The sequence below is a fragment of the Homarus americanus genome, unplaced genomic scaffold (assembly GCF_018991925.1).
Source record: "Homarus americanus isolate GMGI-L3 unplaced genomic scaffold, GMGI_Hamer_2.0 scaffold31037, whole genome shotgun sequence".
NCBI lineage: Eukaryota > Metazoa > Arthropoda > Malacostraca > Decapoda > Nephropidae > Homarus > Homarus americanus.
The window spans coordinates 7,032,322-7,053,131 of NW_024722227.1; the positions used below are offsets into that span (position 1 = coordinate 7,032,322).

Consider the following 20,810-nt stretch of genomic DNA (forward strand, 5'->3'; position numbering starts at 1 on the left):
TCCAGGTACCCAGTGATAATTCCCCTGAGACTCCATGATAGAGAGGCCTGGGACCACACCTCACCCACTTGAGTGAGTCAAGTCCTGTAACTACAGACCATGTGGTGTCCCCATGATGCTATGACACCACGTAGTGAACGAGTTGCTACATCATGTGAAGTTCCTCATAACACCATCTGTGAGGGAATTACTATGCCATGTGCTGCACCTCATAACACCATCTGTGAGGGAATTATTACACCACATCAGGCCCCTCATACACCATCTGTGAGGGAATTACTACACATCAGGCCCCTCATAACACCATCTGTGAGGGAACTACTACATCATCAGGCCCCTCGTACACCATCTGTGAGGGAACTACTACATCATCAGGCCCCTCGTAACACCATCTGTGAGGTAACTACTACATCATCAGGCCCCTCGTAACGCCATCTGTGAGGGAATTACTACACCACGTCAAGCCCCTCATAACACCACCTGTGAGGGAACTAGTTCTCCACGTGATGCCCCTCATAACGCCATCTGTGAGGGAGTTACTACACTACGTGTCTGCTGTTCAACACCTCAGCTCACATGATCTACGTGTGTAAACAGTAATCTGTATGGTCACTGTATGTTCCTTCACCTATCTCTAATGAAGGCTCTTGTTAAACCACCAATGTATGTAATAAGTCATTTATGTCCAATGTATATTTTCAGCCTTCGGGCTGCAAACTTTTTCAATAAACCGTTTATTATTATTACACACACACACATACATACAGTGGTCCCTCGGTTAACAGGCACAATTCGTTCCAGAAGGTGGGTCATTAACCGAAAAAATCGTTAACCGAAACCATTGTTTCAATGGGTTTTTGGGTAATTAGTTCCACCTCACTGAAAATTGCCTAAAATCAACAAAAAAGGTAGTAAAGTACACTTACTTTGAGGTGTGTATGTAGAAGGCTCCTGGATGATGATGATGATGGAAATTAGAATGGGGGTGGAGGAAAAGGGGGAAGAGAAGGCATTGGGGTGGAAGAGAAGTTACTCCATGGTGCCATTTCGCCCATAAAATTTTAGTTCTCTTGGTGTAATTCAAGATTATTTTCTTTAAATCAACACTGCACTGCATTATATATTGTCAATATGTAAAATCAATTTCAAATTAACCAATAATTAGCTTGGAAACACAGAAAAAAGCATTTAGTTGAAGAGAGTCTCAAGCAAGATGTTACCTCCACTGAAAAGACAGTGTGGTGTGTTGACAGGCTGTTTGGCGCACAAAAAACTAGCTTCCTATACTTCAATTATGTTCAATAATTGTTAAAATGACTAAAAAATTTAATATAAAACTTTTAAAATTATTGAATAGTACAAACTTCTTGATATTTACTAAAATAGTAAGGAATTTAAGCCGTAGAACCAATTACTGCATTGGCGGACTAATACTACAGCTGGTGGACCGCCAAATGCAAGCGAAAATATGTGGAGGGGCGCTCGTTAAAAACTCATTAATCGAGGGATTGCTCGTTAACCGAAGTTAAGAATCTTATGGAAGGTAATTCGTCAACCGAAAACTTGTTAACCTAGGGATCACTGTACGTCCTCAAAGAGTGAGGACAATGTTGCTGTTGTAACACTACCATTCATGCAATCCTCATGAAAATCTGTTGGTTACTGCTATACATTATTTGGCACTACCCTGCCCTACTGTATTAACATTCACACTGCACAATTCTTCCTTTATACGTAAGTGCAGTCATCCTTTTCAGCATCATAATTATAAAATAATGACCATGACCCACTAGTCACTAAGTCATATACACTACTCAACTGTATAAGGAAATTATTTCATCAATAAGATTTGGTCATGTAGTTTAACCTAACATTTTTTTTTATATTGTACAATGAATTTTGATTTTGTAAAAAAAAAATCAGATTTTCAGATTTGCCCCCACACAGCACAGGGGCTAGTTTATTTGCTACCACTTCATATCCTATACAAGGCAAAGCTCAAAAAAATTAGAGTCCAACAGGTAAGCATGTGGGCGTGAGTACCTGAGCAACCAATGGTTGTTATGTTGTGATGTAGGCAGGACCACGTGGTCCACGCCGCATCGTTCCACGACATTTTTTTTAATTCAAATAAATTTTCCTGAGAATTAAGTCATTAATCAGACTGTAGCAAATTTATATAAGGTTTTTGAATCACAATTGTCACTTTTGATGGTATACACCACTGCTCCAGAACCCCTCTAGGGGTACCAGTAGATCACCCAACCTCTGACTATCCAGCACCCCCCCCCCCCTTCCAAAGTGAAAATGCTGAAATATGAAACAGAAATATATGGGCAATCAATACATACCTGAATTTCCCTTTGACGACCTATCCTTACGTGGTTTCTTGGCCAGTGGAGCATCAAGACTTAAACGACGCTTGTTCGGGGAAGTTCTGAAATAAACACAACTTCTAGATAGTCAATGGTCTTCACAAATATCTTATTGTTTACCTGTATATAACCAAGAATCGTTGTAACGTAAATATATTGATCTATTAATGTGTCCCTGCCATTGAGTTGAATAATAAATATATGTACAGGTAATCCCCGACTTACGACTGCCTCAACTTACGTCCATTGGTACTCACGACCTGCTCTGACCTTACGACCGCCGCAGTCGTGGCCAAAAATATTTTCAAATGACGTGCGCATTTTCTATACCGAAACGTTTCCGTCCCGGGCGAGAGCGTGGCATGGGTCACCGTGTGGTTACACTCACTCAGTACAGCGCTTAGTTGGTGTTTGACTATCGTATCCTATACTGATCGCGCTGTGAACTTTCGTTATTATCGTATTTAATTGACTTTATAATGACTGGAAAGTGTTCAAGTGAGAGTGCTGGTGGTGCTCCAAAAAAAAAGAGACAGGCAATTACTTTTGAGATGAAAATGAAGATAATAATACAGCATGAGAATGGTAAAACAGTAGCAACAATCTCACGCGACCTAGGTTTCTTGCACTCGACCATATCCACTATTCTGAAGGACAAGGAACGTAATCGTGATGTAGTGAAAGGAACAACACCTATAAAGGGAACTATAATTTCGAAGAAAAGACAAGGTCCTATTCACGATATGGAAAAATTATTGGTGATATGGATAGAAGACCAGATACAGAAGCGTGTACCTTTAAGCCTTCTAACCTTACAGGCTAAAGCAAGAAGCCTGTTCCAAAGCCTGAAGGAGCAGGCAGGAGATGAATGTGATCAAACCTTTACAGGAAGTCATGGGTGGTTTGATAATTTAAAAAACGCTACAGTCTACACAATGTTAAGGTGAGTGGAGAAGCAGCTAGTGCCGATGTTGGTGCTGCTGGAGCTTTTAAGGAGGAGTTAGATGAAGTGATTGTGGAAGGGAATTATTTGCCTGAGCAAATATTCAATGTGGATGAGACTGGATTATTGTGGAAGCGCATGCCTGAGCGGACATACATCCACAAAGAGGCGAAAACAATGCCAGTCACACTGTATCCATTCCTCATTATTTATTCTTTTACTGTACTGTATTTCATTGTAGATTTTTTTTTATCTACTGTATGTCGGACTTATGACCTGGATTTGGGTCCCTAACCCCGTCGTAAGTCAGGGAGCACATGTACTGTACTTAGAATTGGTGTTTAGAGAGATTTCCCCTAAAAACATAGTAACTGTTAAATAATTAATTGGCCACGCTACCAAACCTCCTCACTTTTCAATCCTACAACTAATAACTTCTTCCTATATCTTCTGTACAAGTTTTCACTCATTATAATGTACTCGGAATTCACTCTTTTGGACTCTGGGGTGGTCAAGACTGCCCCTCTATTTGTCGGATATATTAAAAAAAAAAAAAAAATCCAGAAAATTGTGCATCAGTGGGTGTCACATGACATGCCTCAAACCAAGTCCTGCATTCATATGTACAGTATCACCAATGCACTGCACCGCACCTTGTTACCTACACTCGTTTACATGAACTTTAAGTGGTTTACTACAAACTTTGAGTTACGATAGCTTCCCCTACCCCATCAATGTCTCATATCTACAGTAATATTAAGTTTGTAAAGTTAACATTAAGTATAGTTTGTTAGGTGAAAAGAACCACATACAGTACCTGTATTGTTTAAGTTGGAAATAGAAAATGATTACTATCCAGTTTAAAATTTAAGTGCCAAACAATTAACAAACTCTTGGTGGCGACACACTGGCACTTTACTCCCAACACATTGGTCGTTTTTGCTGGCCACTAGCCTGACAGCAAAGCAACAACAGGATTTTACCCGTTGCAAGAACTAGACAACGGTTTAGCGGCAAGCTTTGATGACCGGATGAGTGATGAAATGAGCTTCATATCAGGTGCTGAATATTCAAGTAAAAATTTTATTAAATCGTGAAACAACACTAATTTAAAATATAACACATAAAACAGTGAAATGTTTCATTTATTCAGCACTTTAAATCACTATTCAGGGTCTCAGACCAGCCAGCCGTTGCCACTTGTAAACTAACTTCACGATGGCTTTCCAGCACCCAAACATAGCCTCTCTTCATCTTCTAGGAAGATTATATGGAGTTGTGAAACAGCACAAAACATCCCAGTGTGATGAAAACATCTTGTTTTGATGGCTAGACCGTGTTGAGCCGCACAGTTGGGAGGAAAAGTGCCCAGCGTGCAGTCGCCTTAAATTGTACCTGAACAGCGTAAGTGCACCTTCTACTTCCACCTTTATCAGTTTTATATGTTTTGCTCTGTTTAACTTATAAATAATGGCTAGCATCTTATGTAGAGTATGTATTCTCTTATAATGGGGACACTATACAGTGTCTCATCAGATTCTATATAGGCCTGATGAGAGCTCATAAATACAAGAGATGAGACCATGTACAGTATAAACGTGCTTGGGGGGGGGTTACTTGCCATTGCCACATTCTTCAGTTTGTTCTTATCTATAAATTATTAGCATATTCTCTTATGATCAGCCTGTTATGGTTAAGTCAGCTCAGTGGAATCTCCAGTCAGGTCAAATCACGTGGATCGCAAGTAAGGTCAAGTCACATACTGTACTTGTAAACCACACGAATTAAAGCACCAAACGACTTTACATATACTGTACTATATTCCTGGGAGCTATAATAGAAAGCTTCATCCCACTTGCCTTAACCATTTTACATAAAATAAACTGAAATGAATAAGGTTAACTTTGTGACTGAAAAATAATGGAAAAGAATAGACAGGTAAAAAAAACTGCACTGATCCACAAAGTTGGTATGCAGTTCACTTCCCAGCGCAGGTCACTGACCCACATCAGGGCCTGGGGGACGAAAATGTAATACGGTAGTAACAGTAATAATAATAATAATAATAATAAAGAAATAAAAAAATAAAAAAATTAAAAAGTGAGAAACAATATAAATGTTGTGATTAGTCAATAGGCCGGTTGGCCTGTGCATGGCAGCTCCTGTCTTGAGTTACTACCACTCTCTATCATCCATGAATCTATCTAGCCTCCTTTTGAAACTTTCCAGCATTCCAGCACTTACTACAAAGTTGCTAAGCTTGTTCCACTCGTCCACCACCCTATTTGTAAACCAGTTCCTTCCTATCTCCCTCCTAAACCTAAACTTATCCAACTTAAATCCGTTGTTCCGAGTCCTATCCTGCTCGGATATTATAAGAACTTTATCTATATCACCTTTATTGATTCCTTTCACCCACTTAAATACTTCTATGATATCTCCCCGCACTCTTCGTCTTTCTAGGGAATGCAAGTTTAGTTTCTTTAACCTATCCTGATATGGAAGGTTTCTAAGTCCCAGAATCATTTTCGTCATTCTTCGCTGCACCGACTCTAGTAAATTCATATCCATTCTATAATAAGGGCACCAGAACTGAACCGCATAATCGAGGTGCGGCCTGACTATAGCAAGATATAGTTGCAATAAGACCTCTGCACTCTTATTACTTACACTTCTAGATATAAAACCCAATACTCTGTTTGCCTTATTTCGAACATTAACGCACTGTTTTTTAGGCCGTAGGTCCAGGCGTACAAGTACCCCTAGGTCTCTTTCACAAGTCGACTTCTCTAGGTTGATGTTGTTAAGGCTGTACACATTGACAGTATTTGTTCTTCCAATATTAAGTACACTGCACATGCTGGTGTTGGATTTCATTTGCCATTTTTCAGACCACCCCTGCAGTTTATTTAGATCCTCCTGTAATGCATTTGCATCCTGCCCTTAATTAATCTGCCGCCCTATTTTGGTGTCATCCGCAAACTTGCTTATGTCACTGCTGATCCCAGTATCTAGATCGTTTATGTAGATTATGAACAAGAGTGGGCCTAGTACTGACCCCTGGGGAACCCCACTGGTTACACGACCCCACTCAGATTTAACACCATCTACGCTGACCCTCTGCGTTCTATCAGTGAGCCATGATTTTATCCAATATAAAACTTTCCCCTCGATACCATGAGCCTTAACTTTTTTCAGAAGCCTCCGATGCAATACTCTGTCAAATGCTTTGCTAAAGTCTAAGTAAATAACATCGTAATTTTCATCATTATCTACTACCTCGAAGACTTTCCTAAAAAACGTCAGCAGATTTGTTAGACAAGATTTTCCCTTTGTAAACCCATGTTGAGAGTCGTAGATTAATTTGCTTTTCTTTAAATGCGATCGGATGTTATCTGCTATAATTGATTCAAGAAATTTCCCCACTACTGACGTCAAATTGATCGGCCGGTAATTTGACGCTGATGCTCTGTCTCCCTTTTTGAATATGGGTACTACATTTGCCTGTTTCCACAAGTCTGACACAACTCCGGTGTCTAATGATTTTGTAAATAAGTTTACGAGGGGTACGCTAATCTATTCCCTACACTCTTTCAAGACTCGATGGAAAATTTCATATGGCCCTGGGGATTTTGTCTTCTTTAGTTTATTTATCTTCTTAAGAACATCCTCTTTTCTGAAAGTGATATTCTTTAATTTCTCTTCTTCCTTTCCCTTAAATATCAGTTCCACCTCTGGAATTTCATAGTGAATTTCTTCTGTGAAAACTGATAAGAAGTAGCTGTTCAATGCTTTGCTTATTTCTTCACTGCCATTTATCACTTCTCCCCTCCCTGACTTTAAAGGCCCAACTTTGTCCATGACCTTTGTTCTATATACAGTAAACCCCCGCTTTACGCGGTTTCACTTTACGCGTTTCCACGTTTACGCGGTACCCTGCCGAAACCGGAATGCTCACTTTCCGCGGTGTGTGTACCCTTTTACGCGGAGAGCGGCGCGAGCAGGGTGCGCACAAGGTCGCCCAGTCATCAAAACATTACCGAGTTCTTCACCCGCCACCCACCACAGCCGGCCCAAGTCAGTGATAATGATAGTGAGGATATGGACTTATATGGACTTTGAGGGGTTTGACAAAGAGGCCCTGCAAGCCTCTGTGGTGGATAGTGATACAAGTGATACAGGTGAGGGCCAATAATCTGCCCTCTGCCTCGGAACCAACCCCCCATCCCCGTGTGCCCAGCCATCTTTTCTACTAATGTAAGTGTTAAAAAACCTAATATTATTGATATTTCTCTTAATTATTGTGTGTGCATACCATCATAAAATTAAGAAGTTATTTTTACTACAACGTAGGTATTGTGTCTGAAAAAGTGGAGTTTGGGGGTCGGCCAGGTCTCTATTTCAATTAATCCCATATGTTATGTTGTTCACTTTACGCGGGCCGCCGTGGTTTCAATTGACCGCGTAAAGTGAGGGTTCACAGTACAGTACTCCCTCTTTATCGACGGGGGTTACGTTCTGTAAACGGCAGTCGATAAAGAAACCGTCGATACCGTGATGGTTACGTAATTTTTCTAACTATTATTAGCATATGTTGAATAAATGTACCTTTAAGCATTAATGCGTTTCCTTTACACATAACCTTAAATAATAGTGTATAAATAATAATATAATAAGTGGACAAAAATACTAGCAAACTTACGATTTCATTTATTGAAGTGAACATCGGTCCTTACAGTAAACAAAACAGTGTACAGTACAGTAAAAGTCCAAAAATCCGGATGCCCAAGGCAAATTGTTTACCATTTATTATTACAACACTTTACACTGAAACGCGGGTACTTTCAACAAAAATATTGTATATTTCCATTCAAGTATTTATTCAAGTCAATTAGGAGGGAATATTATTGTAATACAACAGTTTTTTAACTAAACCATTCGAAAAGTGATTACGGTAACATCTTTTGAACGAAAGAAAGCGCAAGTCATTGTTTTCGTCACGATTTGATCCCACTTTCCACTTTAATACATACGTCATTTCAACAAAAATATTACATTTCCGTGAATGTATTATATCAAGCACAGTATGAATAGAATATCATTGTAATATAACAGAATTTTAACCGAAAACTATTAAAAAAACGAGTAACATCTCAAGAACATTGGAAGGTTAGGTAAAGTCTTTTGTTTTCGTCATGTATTTTATCCTATTTTACATTGAAATACGTCACGTTTCAGCAAAACTACTATTTATTTCCGAGAATATATTCATTCAGGCGCAGTTTAGGTAAAATATACGTGTGATGTAATAATTTTTTAACTGAAAACGATTCGAAAAACACGTGTACCCTGTAGCCCTGTTCAAGGAGAGGACTGGGAGAAGCTGTTTGGTGCTGCAGACGATGACAAGGAAAATGATTTTGATGGATTTTAATGAAAATATTCAGAAATATGGTATCGTAATATTTATTCAAGTCAATTAGGATATTATTGTAATACAATACAACAGTTTTTTAACTAAACCATTCGAAAAGTGATTACGGTAACATCTTTTGAACGAAAGAAAGCGCAAGTCATTGTTTTCGTCACGATTTGATCCCACTTTCCACTGTAATACATACGTCATTTTAGCAAAAATATTACATTTCCGTGAATGGATTATATCAAGCACATTTCAAAATAAAAATCCGGCTAAATAATCCGTCGATAATCGAAACCGTCTATAAAAAATCCGTCGATAAAGAGGGAGTACTGTACCTGGAAAAATCCCTTAGGATTCACCTTGGATTCTCTTGCTATTTTGATTTCATAGTCTCTCTTTGCTTTCCTTACATTTTTCTTAACATTCCTAGATAGTTCATTATACCTATTTCTGAGCTGCTCCTTCCCTCCCTTTAATTTCTTATATATTTCTTTCTTTATTCCTATGTCATGTTTAAGTTTTCTGGTCATCCACCTTGGCTCATTCTTATTTGACCTAATTTTTCTGTATGGTATATTTTGTTCTTGTGCTTTATGTAGTATACTAGTGAATATATTATAGTCATGATCAATTGTTCTGTCATCTATGACCTCACCCCTTCCTACTGGTGACTGACGTGACTGTTCCCAGGTGACCTCACCAAGGTACCTTCTTAACCCCTGATAATCCGCCAACCGAAAGTCTGGGACTCAGACCATATTGTCATTGTTTTTTGTTTCCCAATTTAGGGTGAACCTGATTTCTTTGTGATCACTGTTACCTAGTTCTTCCCCTACTGTGATATCTCCGATAATATTTTCTTTATTTGTAAATACTACGTCTAATGTATTGTCACCTCTAGTAGGTTCTGTAATTAGTCGTTTCAAAAAATTGTCCTGTACTGCGTCTAGGAAGTCTTCAGATTCATAGTCACCTACAATGTTGACCCAGTCAATATTTCTGAAGGGTCTACCATCAACAACACATTATGCACTTACTTGAGGTAATGCTGAATGACATCAACTAATGAAGGTGCCCCATCTGGTAATTGTGGTAGCTCTACCTGAAAGTGGAAATTATTTTTCATTACAGTTATTGTACTGGGGATGATATACTGTCTGCAGATTACCCGTAAAATCTTATTTTCTAGGGAAGTTCATAATCATGCACCCCCAATTAAGGTGTAAGCAGTTTTTGGGACTAGGGCAGTCAATTATCCTTTATTTTGCATATAAAGGGGTGATTTATAATCTCTCACACAACTACCATCCTTGAATGGATGGACAACAGTCCATCCATTCAAGGATGGTTGCTTCCTAAAGGCAAAGTTTTATAAATTCAGCAAACATCTACAGTATTTAGTACTGATAGTTCCCTTGGTGCCAGTGCTAATCTTCCAATTTGGATTTATTTCCAGGTTTGCTGGCAATCTCAGGGAGCAGTAACCTTGCTTTGCCAGCTAAAATGGCACTTCTATGTCATATACTACCCAGTTCCCACTCTGTAAAAATAGAATTTCAGATCAATATCCCAATTTTAGTTTAACGCTGGCCAAGTAACAATTACTGATTAGAGCTAGCTAGAGAGTAGATGGTAAACTACCAAAACTCGAAGGACTAGGTAGACATCCACCCCACAGATCTATTGAATGGACAGGGAAAACTTGAGCTGGAAGTATTCAGGGACCCTAAGATACTGGACATCTTATTTTCTGCATCCATTGAATTAAGCTATAGCTTAACTTACAAACCAAATACATCAGCCTCAAGAAATTAAAAAATTTACAGTGATTTTTTATTTTAGAGGCGATCTAAATTAATTATGTATTCTATACCCTGTGTTTCCTGCTGAAAAATAAAAATAAAAAATAACGGGAAATCTCAGCTGAAAATGTTTTAAATCAACCACTGTGCACTTTTCCAGCTACAGTCAGAGCCAGTACTCATTCAAAAACAATGACTTCCTCTTACTCAAACAATTCCCCCAAGTTTACCACTAGCATCATTTACCAAGATGTCTAAATGTTCAGCTGCTACTTCTCCTTTCAAGTGAAAAAATAAAATAAAATCATAATTTACAAGATGATGTTAAAATTTTGGTTGAACATGACCAGGAATTGTATCAGTTGAGACACGTTGAAATGGCAAAAGACTTCCTTTAAAAGAAAACTGAAACTACAGTACTGTGAACCAGTTCCTTCCTATCTCCCTCCTAAACTTATCCAACTTAAATCCGTTGCTACAAGTCCTATCCTGCTCGGATATTATAAGAACTTTATCTACTGTATATCTCCTTTATTGAATCCTTTCACCCACTTAAATACTTCTATCATACCTTCCCGCACTCTCCGTCTTTCTAGGAAATGCAAGTTTAGTTTCTTTAATCTATCTTGATAGGGAAGGTTTCTAAGTCCCAGAATCATTTTTGTCATTCTTCGTTGCACCAACTACAGTGATTTAATATCCATTCTATAATATGGGCACCAGAACTGAACTGCATAATCAAGGTGCAGCCTGACTAGCGCAAGATATAATTGCAATATGACCTCCGCACTCTTATTACTTACACTTCTAGATATAAAACCTAATACTCTGTTTGCCTTATTTCGAACATTAACGCACTGTTTTCTAAGCCGTAGGTCCGGGCTTAAAAGTACCCCTACGTCTCTTTCACAAGTCGCCTTCTCTAGGTTGTTGTTAAGGCTGTATACATTGACAGTACAGTTGGGTCTCACATTACGCGGTTAATGTAACCCGGAGGGTACCGCGGAAAGTGAGGAACGCGTAAAGTGAACAACATAACATATGGGATTAATTGAAATGGAGTCCAGGCCGATCCCCAAACTCCACTTTTTGACGACACAACTATGTTGTAGTAAAAATATTATCTTAACTTTATGATGGCATGCACACACAATTAATAATTAAGAGAAATATCAATAATATTAGGTTTTTTAACACTTACATTAGTAGAAAAGTTGGCTGGGCACACGGGGATGGGGGGTTGGTTCCGAGGCAGAGGGCAGATTATTGGCCCTCACCTGTATCACTGGTATCAATTGTATCACTATCCACCACAGAGGCTTGCAGGGCCTCTTTGTTAAACCCCTCAAAGTCCATATAAGTCCATATCCTCACTATAATTATCACTATCACTGACTTGGGCCGGTTGTGGTGGGTGGCGGGTAAAGAACTCGGTAATGTTTTGATGTCTGGGCGACCTTGTGCGCACCATTTTCGCGCCTCTTACACAACATGGCGGATGGCGGGAGGTTTGGATCAAAAAATGGCGCGGCTTGCCAGCCACTCTCCGCGTAATGGGGTTCACGACCGCGGAATGTGAGCATGTTAGGTTCTGGCAAGGCACCGCGTTAACGGTGAAACGCGGAATGCGGGACCGCGTAATGTGAGGATTGACTGTATTTGTTCTTCTAATTAAGTACACTGCACTTGCTGGTGTTGAATTTCATTTGCCACTTTTCTGACCACTCCTGCAGTTTATTTAAATCCTCCTGTAGTGCATTTGCATGCTGCCCTGAATTAATCTGCCGCCCTATTTTGGTGCCATCTGTAAACTTGCTTATGTCACTGCTGATCCCAGTATCTACATCGTTTATGTAGATTATGAACAAGAGTGGAACCAGTACTGACCCCTGGGGAACCCCACTAATTACACAGCCCCACTCAGATTTAAAACCATCTATGCTCACCCTCTGTGTTCTATTGGTGAGCCATGATTTTATTAAATTTAAAACTTTCCCTTCGATACCATGAGCCTTAACTTTTCTCAGAAGCCTCTGATGCGGTAATCTGTCAAATGCTTTAATAATGTCTAAGTACAAGGTAAGTAACATCGTAATTTTCGTCATTATCTACTACCTTAGACTTTCCTAAAAACGTCAGCAGATTTGTTCGACAAGATTTTTCCCTTTGTAAATCCATTTTGTGTCATAGATTAATTTGTTTTTCTCTAAATGCGCTCGGATGCCATTTGCTATAATTGATTGAAGAAATTTCCCCACTACTGACATCAAACTAATTGGCTGGTAATTTGACGCTGATGCTCTGTCTCCCTTTTTGAATATGACTACTACACGTAATTTTAATGCCATAACATCAGTGTTCGCCGTGTTCTTACCCTTAATTTCCTTCATCTTTCATGCCCTACCTACTAACAAGGAATTTAAGATCCTAGGATAGAGTAAATAAAAAAAATGGTAAAAAGCACCCAAAAAATGTTATGGCAAGTTGTGGTTTCTTTTAATATACTTAAAATCATCAAAACCGTAAGTACAGTGGTCTCTCGGTTAACGAACACAATTCGTTCCACAGAGTCGTTCGTTAACCGAAAATTTTGTTAACCGAATCCATTATTTCAATGGAATATTGGGTAATTGGTTCCAGTTCACAGAAAAGTACATACAAAGTAAAGCCAAAAATGCATAAAGTCAGAAACACTCCTAATATAAATCACTACTGTAATGTGATACAGGTGGTTAATTTTTATCTCTTGTACAAAATATATGACGTTTATATTCCAATTATTCGCTGTCTTGCAAGGATTCCAGCAATTCAAAATTAAAATCTCCTAACTTTAGTCTGAGATATTATATAAAAACTGTAAGACTAAAACCCTGGCTGGGCAGATGGGGGAGCAGGAGGGAGGGAGCAGGAGGTGAGGTGATATGTTTGACAGTTGGTGCCCAAAGTCTAATGTGTGTTTATTTATCAGTCCTTAAGTGCCAAAGCTTCTCTCTTATAAAATGCCAGTGAAATGACCTGGGAGAATATAATTTACATTGCTGGGATTCTTGTAAGATAGTGATTAATTTGAATATAAACAAGCTATAATTTGCACTAGACTTAACAATTTTAGTACCGTAATCACTTTAGTACATGTACAGTACAGGTTTGCACTAAGTTCATTTATTTCTTTTACGTTTCTTTTAGTATGGTGTGTGCATGTAAATGGATGAAAATAAATGAAGAAATTTATGTAAATCTACCCAAAAATACAGTTGAAAAACTTTACATTATAAAATGTACTAACTACTGTACACTAATGTATACCACAATTTTTATCTCTTGTGCAAAATATATGACGTTTATATTCAAATTATTCGCTGTCTTGCAAGGATTCCAGCAATACAAATTATATTCTCCTAACTTTAGTCTGTGATATTATATAAGATAAAAACTTAAAGCCTACTGTGTATAACCACCAAACTTTTGCTGGAAGGGGGTGGGAGGGGTGATAGTGACATGTTTGACAGTTAGTGTGAAGGTCTAGTGAAGCATTTATTTGTTTAGTTATGTCTTTTAGATTGAGTTTTTGTTTTCTGCTTATAAAATTTCATAGAAGTGACCGGGAAGAATATAATTTACATTGCTGGAATTCTTATAAGATAATGATTAATTTGAATGTAAACATGCAATAGTTTGCACTAGACTAAAATTTTAGTATTCATTTTGCACAAATATTAAAGAGCAAAATTTTCTTGATATTAACTCCACTGGAAACGAATGTAAACATAGAACAGATTACTGAATTGGCAGACTAGCCCATAAGCTGATGCTCACAACAAAATGTGATGTTCGTAAGGATTTCGTTAATCAAATTTGTTTTCATTAACCGAATTGAAGATTCTTATGAAAGGTAATTCGTTAACCGAAATTTCGTTAACGGAGGCGTTCGTTAACCGAGGGACCACTGTATAGCGAAAATAAAAAAAAACAACTTCTAATGTTAGCAGTTTCATAAACATTTACAAAAAAAAATTCCACAAACTATGAATGTCCTTTACCAAATAGTTAAAATGTGTAGTGAATCTACGGAATTCTATGGTTGCTGTAAACTGCATCATTATCACTTTAAACCCATTATCAATGAAAAACAGCAATAGTCCCAATCAAAACAATTTAAGGTTAAATTTCAGTTATGCACCGGTCTTTCTCTCGCTGTTATTATTATGTTTGGTATTATTGCGTTTTCACATTCCTGCCACTAATCTATTATCATATTTTAATAAGACGTCTAATTATAAGATCATTTTCATCTATTACATTACTGTCGCAAATGTATAATAACGGAGATAGCATATCCAAAATTTTCTCTATTTTCTTCCATTAATCTTCCGCCATTATCGCCTACCTCACCTCCCACACTGCGTGTCTCCTTCATAAATCATCACGCGCATGTGTTCTCGTACACGTCACGCGACCAATCAAAAGCAGGTTTTTTTTTGCAACCAATTAAAATGATTTTTGTTTTAATTCGCAGTATTTATGGCCCAAGCGAATTCGATTTTTATTTTGGGTCTCATATTTCCAAATTCATATTCATTTCCGACCTTGGAAGTCTGTGATGGGTGTCACTTAAATTATATGGAGCCGATTGCGAGTTCTTCCAACCTCAGTAAAGTGTTCTAAGTGCAAGACTGAATGTAAGACCAACATATGTGACGTTGTGTAAGAATCTCAGAATCCAACAACGAACAAGAACCAGGCCAATAAGGTAAGAAATAGGCAATTCCATCATATGGTGAGTCGGTTAGGTTAGGTTTAGCTTTTGTTTTCCTGGTTTTTTTTTGTATTTTTTATTCGCTTAGCCATTATTTTTTTAGGAAAACGTCCCACGGAAAAAAATCGATAAAAAAACAGCCAATTTCCGACGGAAATGAAGGTCATATTCGGTCTAAACACACACAAATAAACTAAAAAAAATATATTTTATACTTTCTAACAGTCGGGTGTGCAAGTGCAAATTTACCATTTGTTTTTCGTAATGTTTAAACAATTCTAAGACCTTTTTCTATATCTCAGCAGGAAATTAAGAAAACCGAGATATTAATTTTTCTATATTATTAGATTTGGTCAGTCAAAAGTGTCGCCATTTGTTGTTTACATATCAGAGAAGGTCTGACCACCCATCACGCAGTGCTCCTTACCTCCGAGTAGGCTTCTTAAGCGTCTACAGCACATGTGTGGGGGGTGGTGTGGGAGTTTCTTATTGGCTATAGCGATAGGAGACTTCTAATTGGGCAAGAGTTTTTGTCTTGGCCAATGAACAATGCGTGGGTGCGTCGGGAGCGGAGTTTTGATTTTTCATTACCAGAATAACCAGATATGGCTGAAGAGGTGGAAAGAGCTGTGCCTACATTGTGATAGATTATTTTATGTAAATTACAGTTTCATCAGAAAAATAGTGTTAGGTTAGATTAGGTCAGGTTAGGTTTGGTTTTGTTGGTTTGTTGATTTTTTTATTTGTGTGATTTACTCGAAAAATTAAATACATTTTCGTTAAGATTGATGGGGAGGGTGGGGAAAGAGGGGGGGGGGGTCTCAAAAACTATTGATTTCCGGCTGAAATGAATATCAAATACATTCGAAACTCGTCAAATAACATCGGTAAAACATTTTTAATATCCAAACAAAGCCCTGTGCATTAGTGAAAATTTACCCATATTTTTAATATCCAAACAAAGACTGGTGCACAAGTGAAATTTGACCCAATTTAATATTCTAGACACTCTTGTCAGGTAGGTACATAATCCAGACCTGTCTTTAAATATCACCCATTATTGAGTATCTCTAAAAATGTTCACACTTTATTTAAGGAAATGCATCATTATAAAATGTCCAACCATATCTACAATAACATTAGAAACCGGTTCGACTAATTACCCAAATGTAGCCAAATGTAGCCGCAATGAAGTCAAATAATGGTTCTAGATGAATAAATCGGACTGCCAATCACTTCTCGACTAGTATTTGGTGTCAGAAAGTCACAAAAAATTGGAAAACTTACTTTAATCTGAGTTAATAGATCGCGTGCATGTACCGGGGTAGCGAGGAATTACCCAAATGTACCCGCAATGAAGTCAAATGATGGTCGTACAAGCGTAATTCGGGCTGTGAATCACTTCTCGATTATTATTTGGGGTCATAAAGCCAAAAAAAATTGGTAAACTTAATTTAATCTGAGTTGTGTTGTGTTAGGTTAGGTTAGGTACATGCACTTGATCTATTATCTCAGATTAAATTAAGTTTACCAATTTTTTGTGACTTCGTGACTACATTTGGGTACATTTGGGTAATTCCTCGCTCCCTCGGTACATGCACGCGATCTATTAACTCAGATTAAAGTAAGTTTTCCAATTTTTTGTGACTTTCTGACACCAAATACTTGTCGAGAAGTGATTGGCAGTCCGATTTATTCATCTAGGACCATTATTTGACTTCATTCCGGCTACATTTGGGTAATTAGTCGGACCCTTAGAAACTAAGAATAATTTCAACAAGAATTTGATAAAAACAATTAAATAATATATATATATATATATATATATATATATATATATATATATATATATATATATATATATATATATATATATATATATATATATATATATATATATATATATATATATATATATATATATATATATATATATATATATATATATATATATATATATATATATATATATATATATATATATATATATATAAATATATATATATATATATATATATATATATATATATATATATATATATATATATATATATATATATATATATATATATATATATATATATATATATATATATATATATATATATATATATAATATATATATATATATATATATATATATATATATATATAAATATATATATATATATATATATATATATATATATATATATATATATATATATATATATATATATATATATATATATATATATATATATATATATATATACTTGGCTATAGACAGCTCCCACCTCTACTATGTCTACTTAAATAATTACCTGTATTTCTTCCTTTCTAAAGCAATAAACACCAGTACTACTCACTATTCCAAGCCTTTTTGACGCTGTTATTCCTAGTTTCTGGTTTTCTTCGGTCAAAAAACCGCACACCAACGCCTTAGCTATCGTCCCTGCGTCCTCCATGATGTCTGTTGTGGTGAAGCAAAGGTAGAGACTCGTTGTTGAGGCGCCCGGCAGCCTGTGTGGTGTAGGCCCGCACGCCAGCCCGCCAAGCCTCCCCCATTATTCCCCCATACCAGCGAGGCTGTCTCTACACCACACTATCACAAAGTAAATTTCAACAGAATGTAAGTCTTCTAGGGTCAAAGATGCGCATTGATAAACATTTATCAACAGTAAAACTGAGTTGGCAAGTTAAAGCCAATGATACTTTATAATATCCTTAATTTTAAATTGCATCATAGCACTTGTAGTACACTTGTTCACCCCATTCAGTCTAGGCTAGAGAGAGTTAGGCGACCACACACTATCAAATATGTTTGTCAAACATTATGTTTGATCATACATCATACTGTAGCGTACTGTATGTGGCCAGTTGTCAAATTCTCTCTGCTTGTCTATTATCTCTTTGTTTGGGCTCTCATACGTACGTACATGTAAGGTATCTCACACTCAGGATGGAGGTAGAATAGTGTGGGGTACGTGTTATTGGTTCACACTCAGGATGGGTTGGGGAAAGGAAACTCACAATGTGCTCTCTGTATACATATTGTATTGGATGTACAATGCAGCTTGGTGCTGGGAAGGCAGCGTGGTTACAAGCGTTGAGTAGAGAGAGCTGGTTGGTGTGGGTGCTCAGAGGAGGACCAGCTTGTTGGTCGCCGGCTGGAGTGGGAGCCGCCAGGCAGGAGCGGAGGAGGTGTTGCTTGCTGGTGGCTGTAGGTAGAAAAACAGAGGTCACGGCCAGGTGAGGTCTTATATAGCGGGGTTAGGCGTGGCTTGATTGTAGACCTCTGCTTGTTCGGGGGCGCTGGTTACCTGACCTTGCCCTCGAGGCGTACGCTGGGGAATTCGAGGGTCAGCTAGTCAGCAACAAACGGCTTTTGTAGGGGAAGAATCCACTACAATACTCCCTCTTTCCTCCAGGCGGTGTAGGAGACTTGTTGTCTGCAGGGTTGCATCCCACATGTGAGGCAGAACGGGCGGTGCAGGAGACTTGTTGTCGGCAGGGTTGTATGCCACATGTGAGACATAACGGCAAGGGCGTGGATGAGCCGGCCGCTTGGGGAGACAACTCTGTCTAGACACACAAGATCTGTGGGAGAAGAGAGGGAGAAGGAAGGTTGTGGAGGCGATGAATGTTGTGCTTCACTCATGGCAGGTACAGAGTCCTCAGATGCGCCTGCTGGGGTGTGTGGGTCTGGGTCAGGAGCAGGGGCTGCTTCAGGAAGAGGGTCCATGACAGCAGCAGGGTCCACGACAGCAGCAGGGTGCAGGTCAGTAGCAGGGAGTACCTGAGGGAGAGAAAAAAAAGGTGTGTGAGGCCGCGTCAGATTGTAAAGGGGAACGAGGACGGTAGCAGCGTGGGCAATGAAGCGGAGGTAGTAATTGAGTAAACCCAGGAATTCTCGGAGTTTCTTCGCCGTTTCAGGTTTGGGGAACTCCTTAATGGCAGTTACCTTCTGTGATAGGGGTTGGATGCCGCTCGGCGAGACTCTGTGACCGAGGAAGTCGATGGAGGAGGCTCCGAAGACACACTTGGCAGGGTGAACTTTCATGTTGTTGTTCTGCAGGTGTTGGAGAAGGAGCTGTAGGTGGTGATGATGCTCGGCAGGCGTCAGAGATGTGACGAGAATGTCGTCTACGTAGACAGTGACAAAATCGAGGTCGCGAAGCATGTGGTCCATGTACCTCTGGAAGGTCTGGGCTGCATTGCATAGACCAAAACTCATGAAGGCATACTCGAAGAGACCGAACAGAGTGGTGAGGGCTGTCTTCTGGGTATCTGCAGGTGCTACTGGGATTTGGTGGAAGGCACGCTCCAAGTCGATCTTCGAGAAGATGGTCTTGCCATGGAGTTTGTGGTGGAAGTCCTGGACATGCGGGATAGGGTACCTGTCAGATTTGGTGACAAGGTTCAGAGCTCTGTAGTCACCACATACCCTCCAGTCGTTGGATGATGGCTTTGGAACCATGTGAAAAGGCGATGCCCAGGGACTCTTTGAAGGTCGAATGATGCTGTCTTGCAGGAGTCTGTTGAATTCCGCCTTGTCTGTATTCAGGAGCTCAGGGCGAAGGCGGCGAGGGCGTGAAAAGACTGGAGGTCCTTTAGTTTCGATGTGGTGGAAAATTCCAGACATAGGTGATGGTGGAGAGACTCGGAGTGAGAAAAGTTCCTTGAACTTCTCGAGCAGGGAGGAGAACTCGTTGGACGGCGAGAGGCAGGTGATGGTGTCGGTGTCTGCGGCACGTGTACCCTTGATCATGCGTGCTGTAGGCTCATGGATGAGGCAAAGGTTGCTTGGGTCGACTCCGAGCTTGTGGAAGGTGAGGAAGTCGAAGCCAAGGATGGGTTGAGAGACGTCTGCGACCACGAATGACAAGCGCAGAATCTTGGGAAGACCGAGGTTTAAGGCGAGGATGTGTGCACCGTAGGAGGCGATGGGGGTACCGTTGGTAGCGAACAAGTCGTAAGAGGGTTGCTTTGATGTGTCTTGCAGTGAGGGAGGGATGATGCTGACCGATGAACCTGTGTCGACGAGGAATTTCCTGCCGGAGGTGCGGTCGGTGATGTGCAGTAGTGAGACGCCTGAAGTAACAGGGGCTGTGGCGTCTACCAATCCCCGGTGATGCCGTTTCCCGAGTAGTTGCAGGGGGGCTCACAATGTCTAGCATTGGCACCGAAGTGTTGGTGGTACCAGCAGAGGGTAGGTCCGTTGTGCTGGGAGCTGGCGGCGGTTTCCGGGGCAGGATGAAGACGTCGGGGTTTGCAGGACGCGGTGCGTGGGGCAGGAACAGACCCAGCAGCAAGCGTGGAGGAGCAGAGCTGCTCAATGGTGTCCATCCTGCAGTGTAGAGACTGCAGCAGATCCCTGATGTCTTGTGAGGTGTTGCCCGACTGAGGGCCGTTGATCCGGTTGACAAGATCGGAGGTAAGTAATGGTGTGGCCGTTGGGTTGTCCGCGGCGGTGAGGTGCGCAGCAGTGTACTCATAGAATATTCTGTCTCACGAGGTTGCGTAGATATCC

General features: G+C 39.4%; 1 protein-coding gene across 2 annotated transcripts in view; it reads right to left on the bottom strand.

Annotated features, from left to right (window-relative positions):
• The window catches only part of LOC121862345 (nucleolin 1-like), a 47,096-nt gene extending 29,316 nt beyond the window's left edge, over nt 1–17,780 (bottom strand). For both annotated transcript variants that reach the window (XM_042360571.1, XM_042360570.1), the window contains exons 1-3: nt 17,647–17,780; nt 9,778–9,842; nt 2,352–2,437 (exon numbers count right to left, since the gene is read on the bottom strand). In XM_042360571.1, coding sequence (XP_042216505.1) covers nt 2,352–2,437; nt 9,778–9,842; nt 17,647–17,745 — 250 coding nt within the window. In that variant the 5' untranslated portion in view covers nt 17,746–17,780. The remainder of the gene's footprint in view (nt 1–2,351; nt 2,438–9,777; nt 9,843–17,646) is intronic.
• Between the last annotated feature and the right edge of the window lie 3,030 nt (nt 17,781–20,810).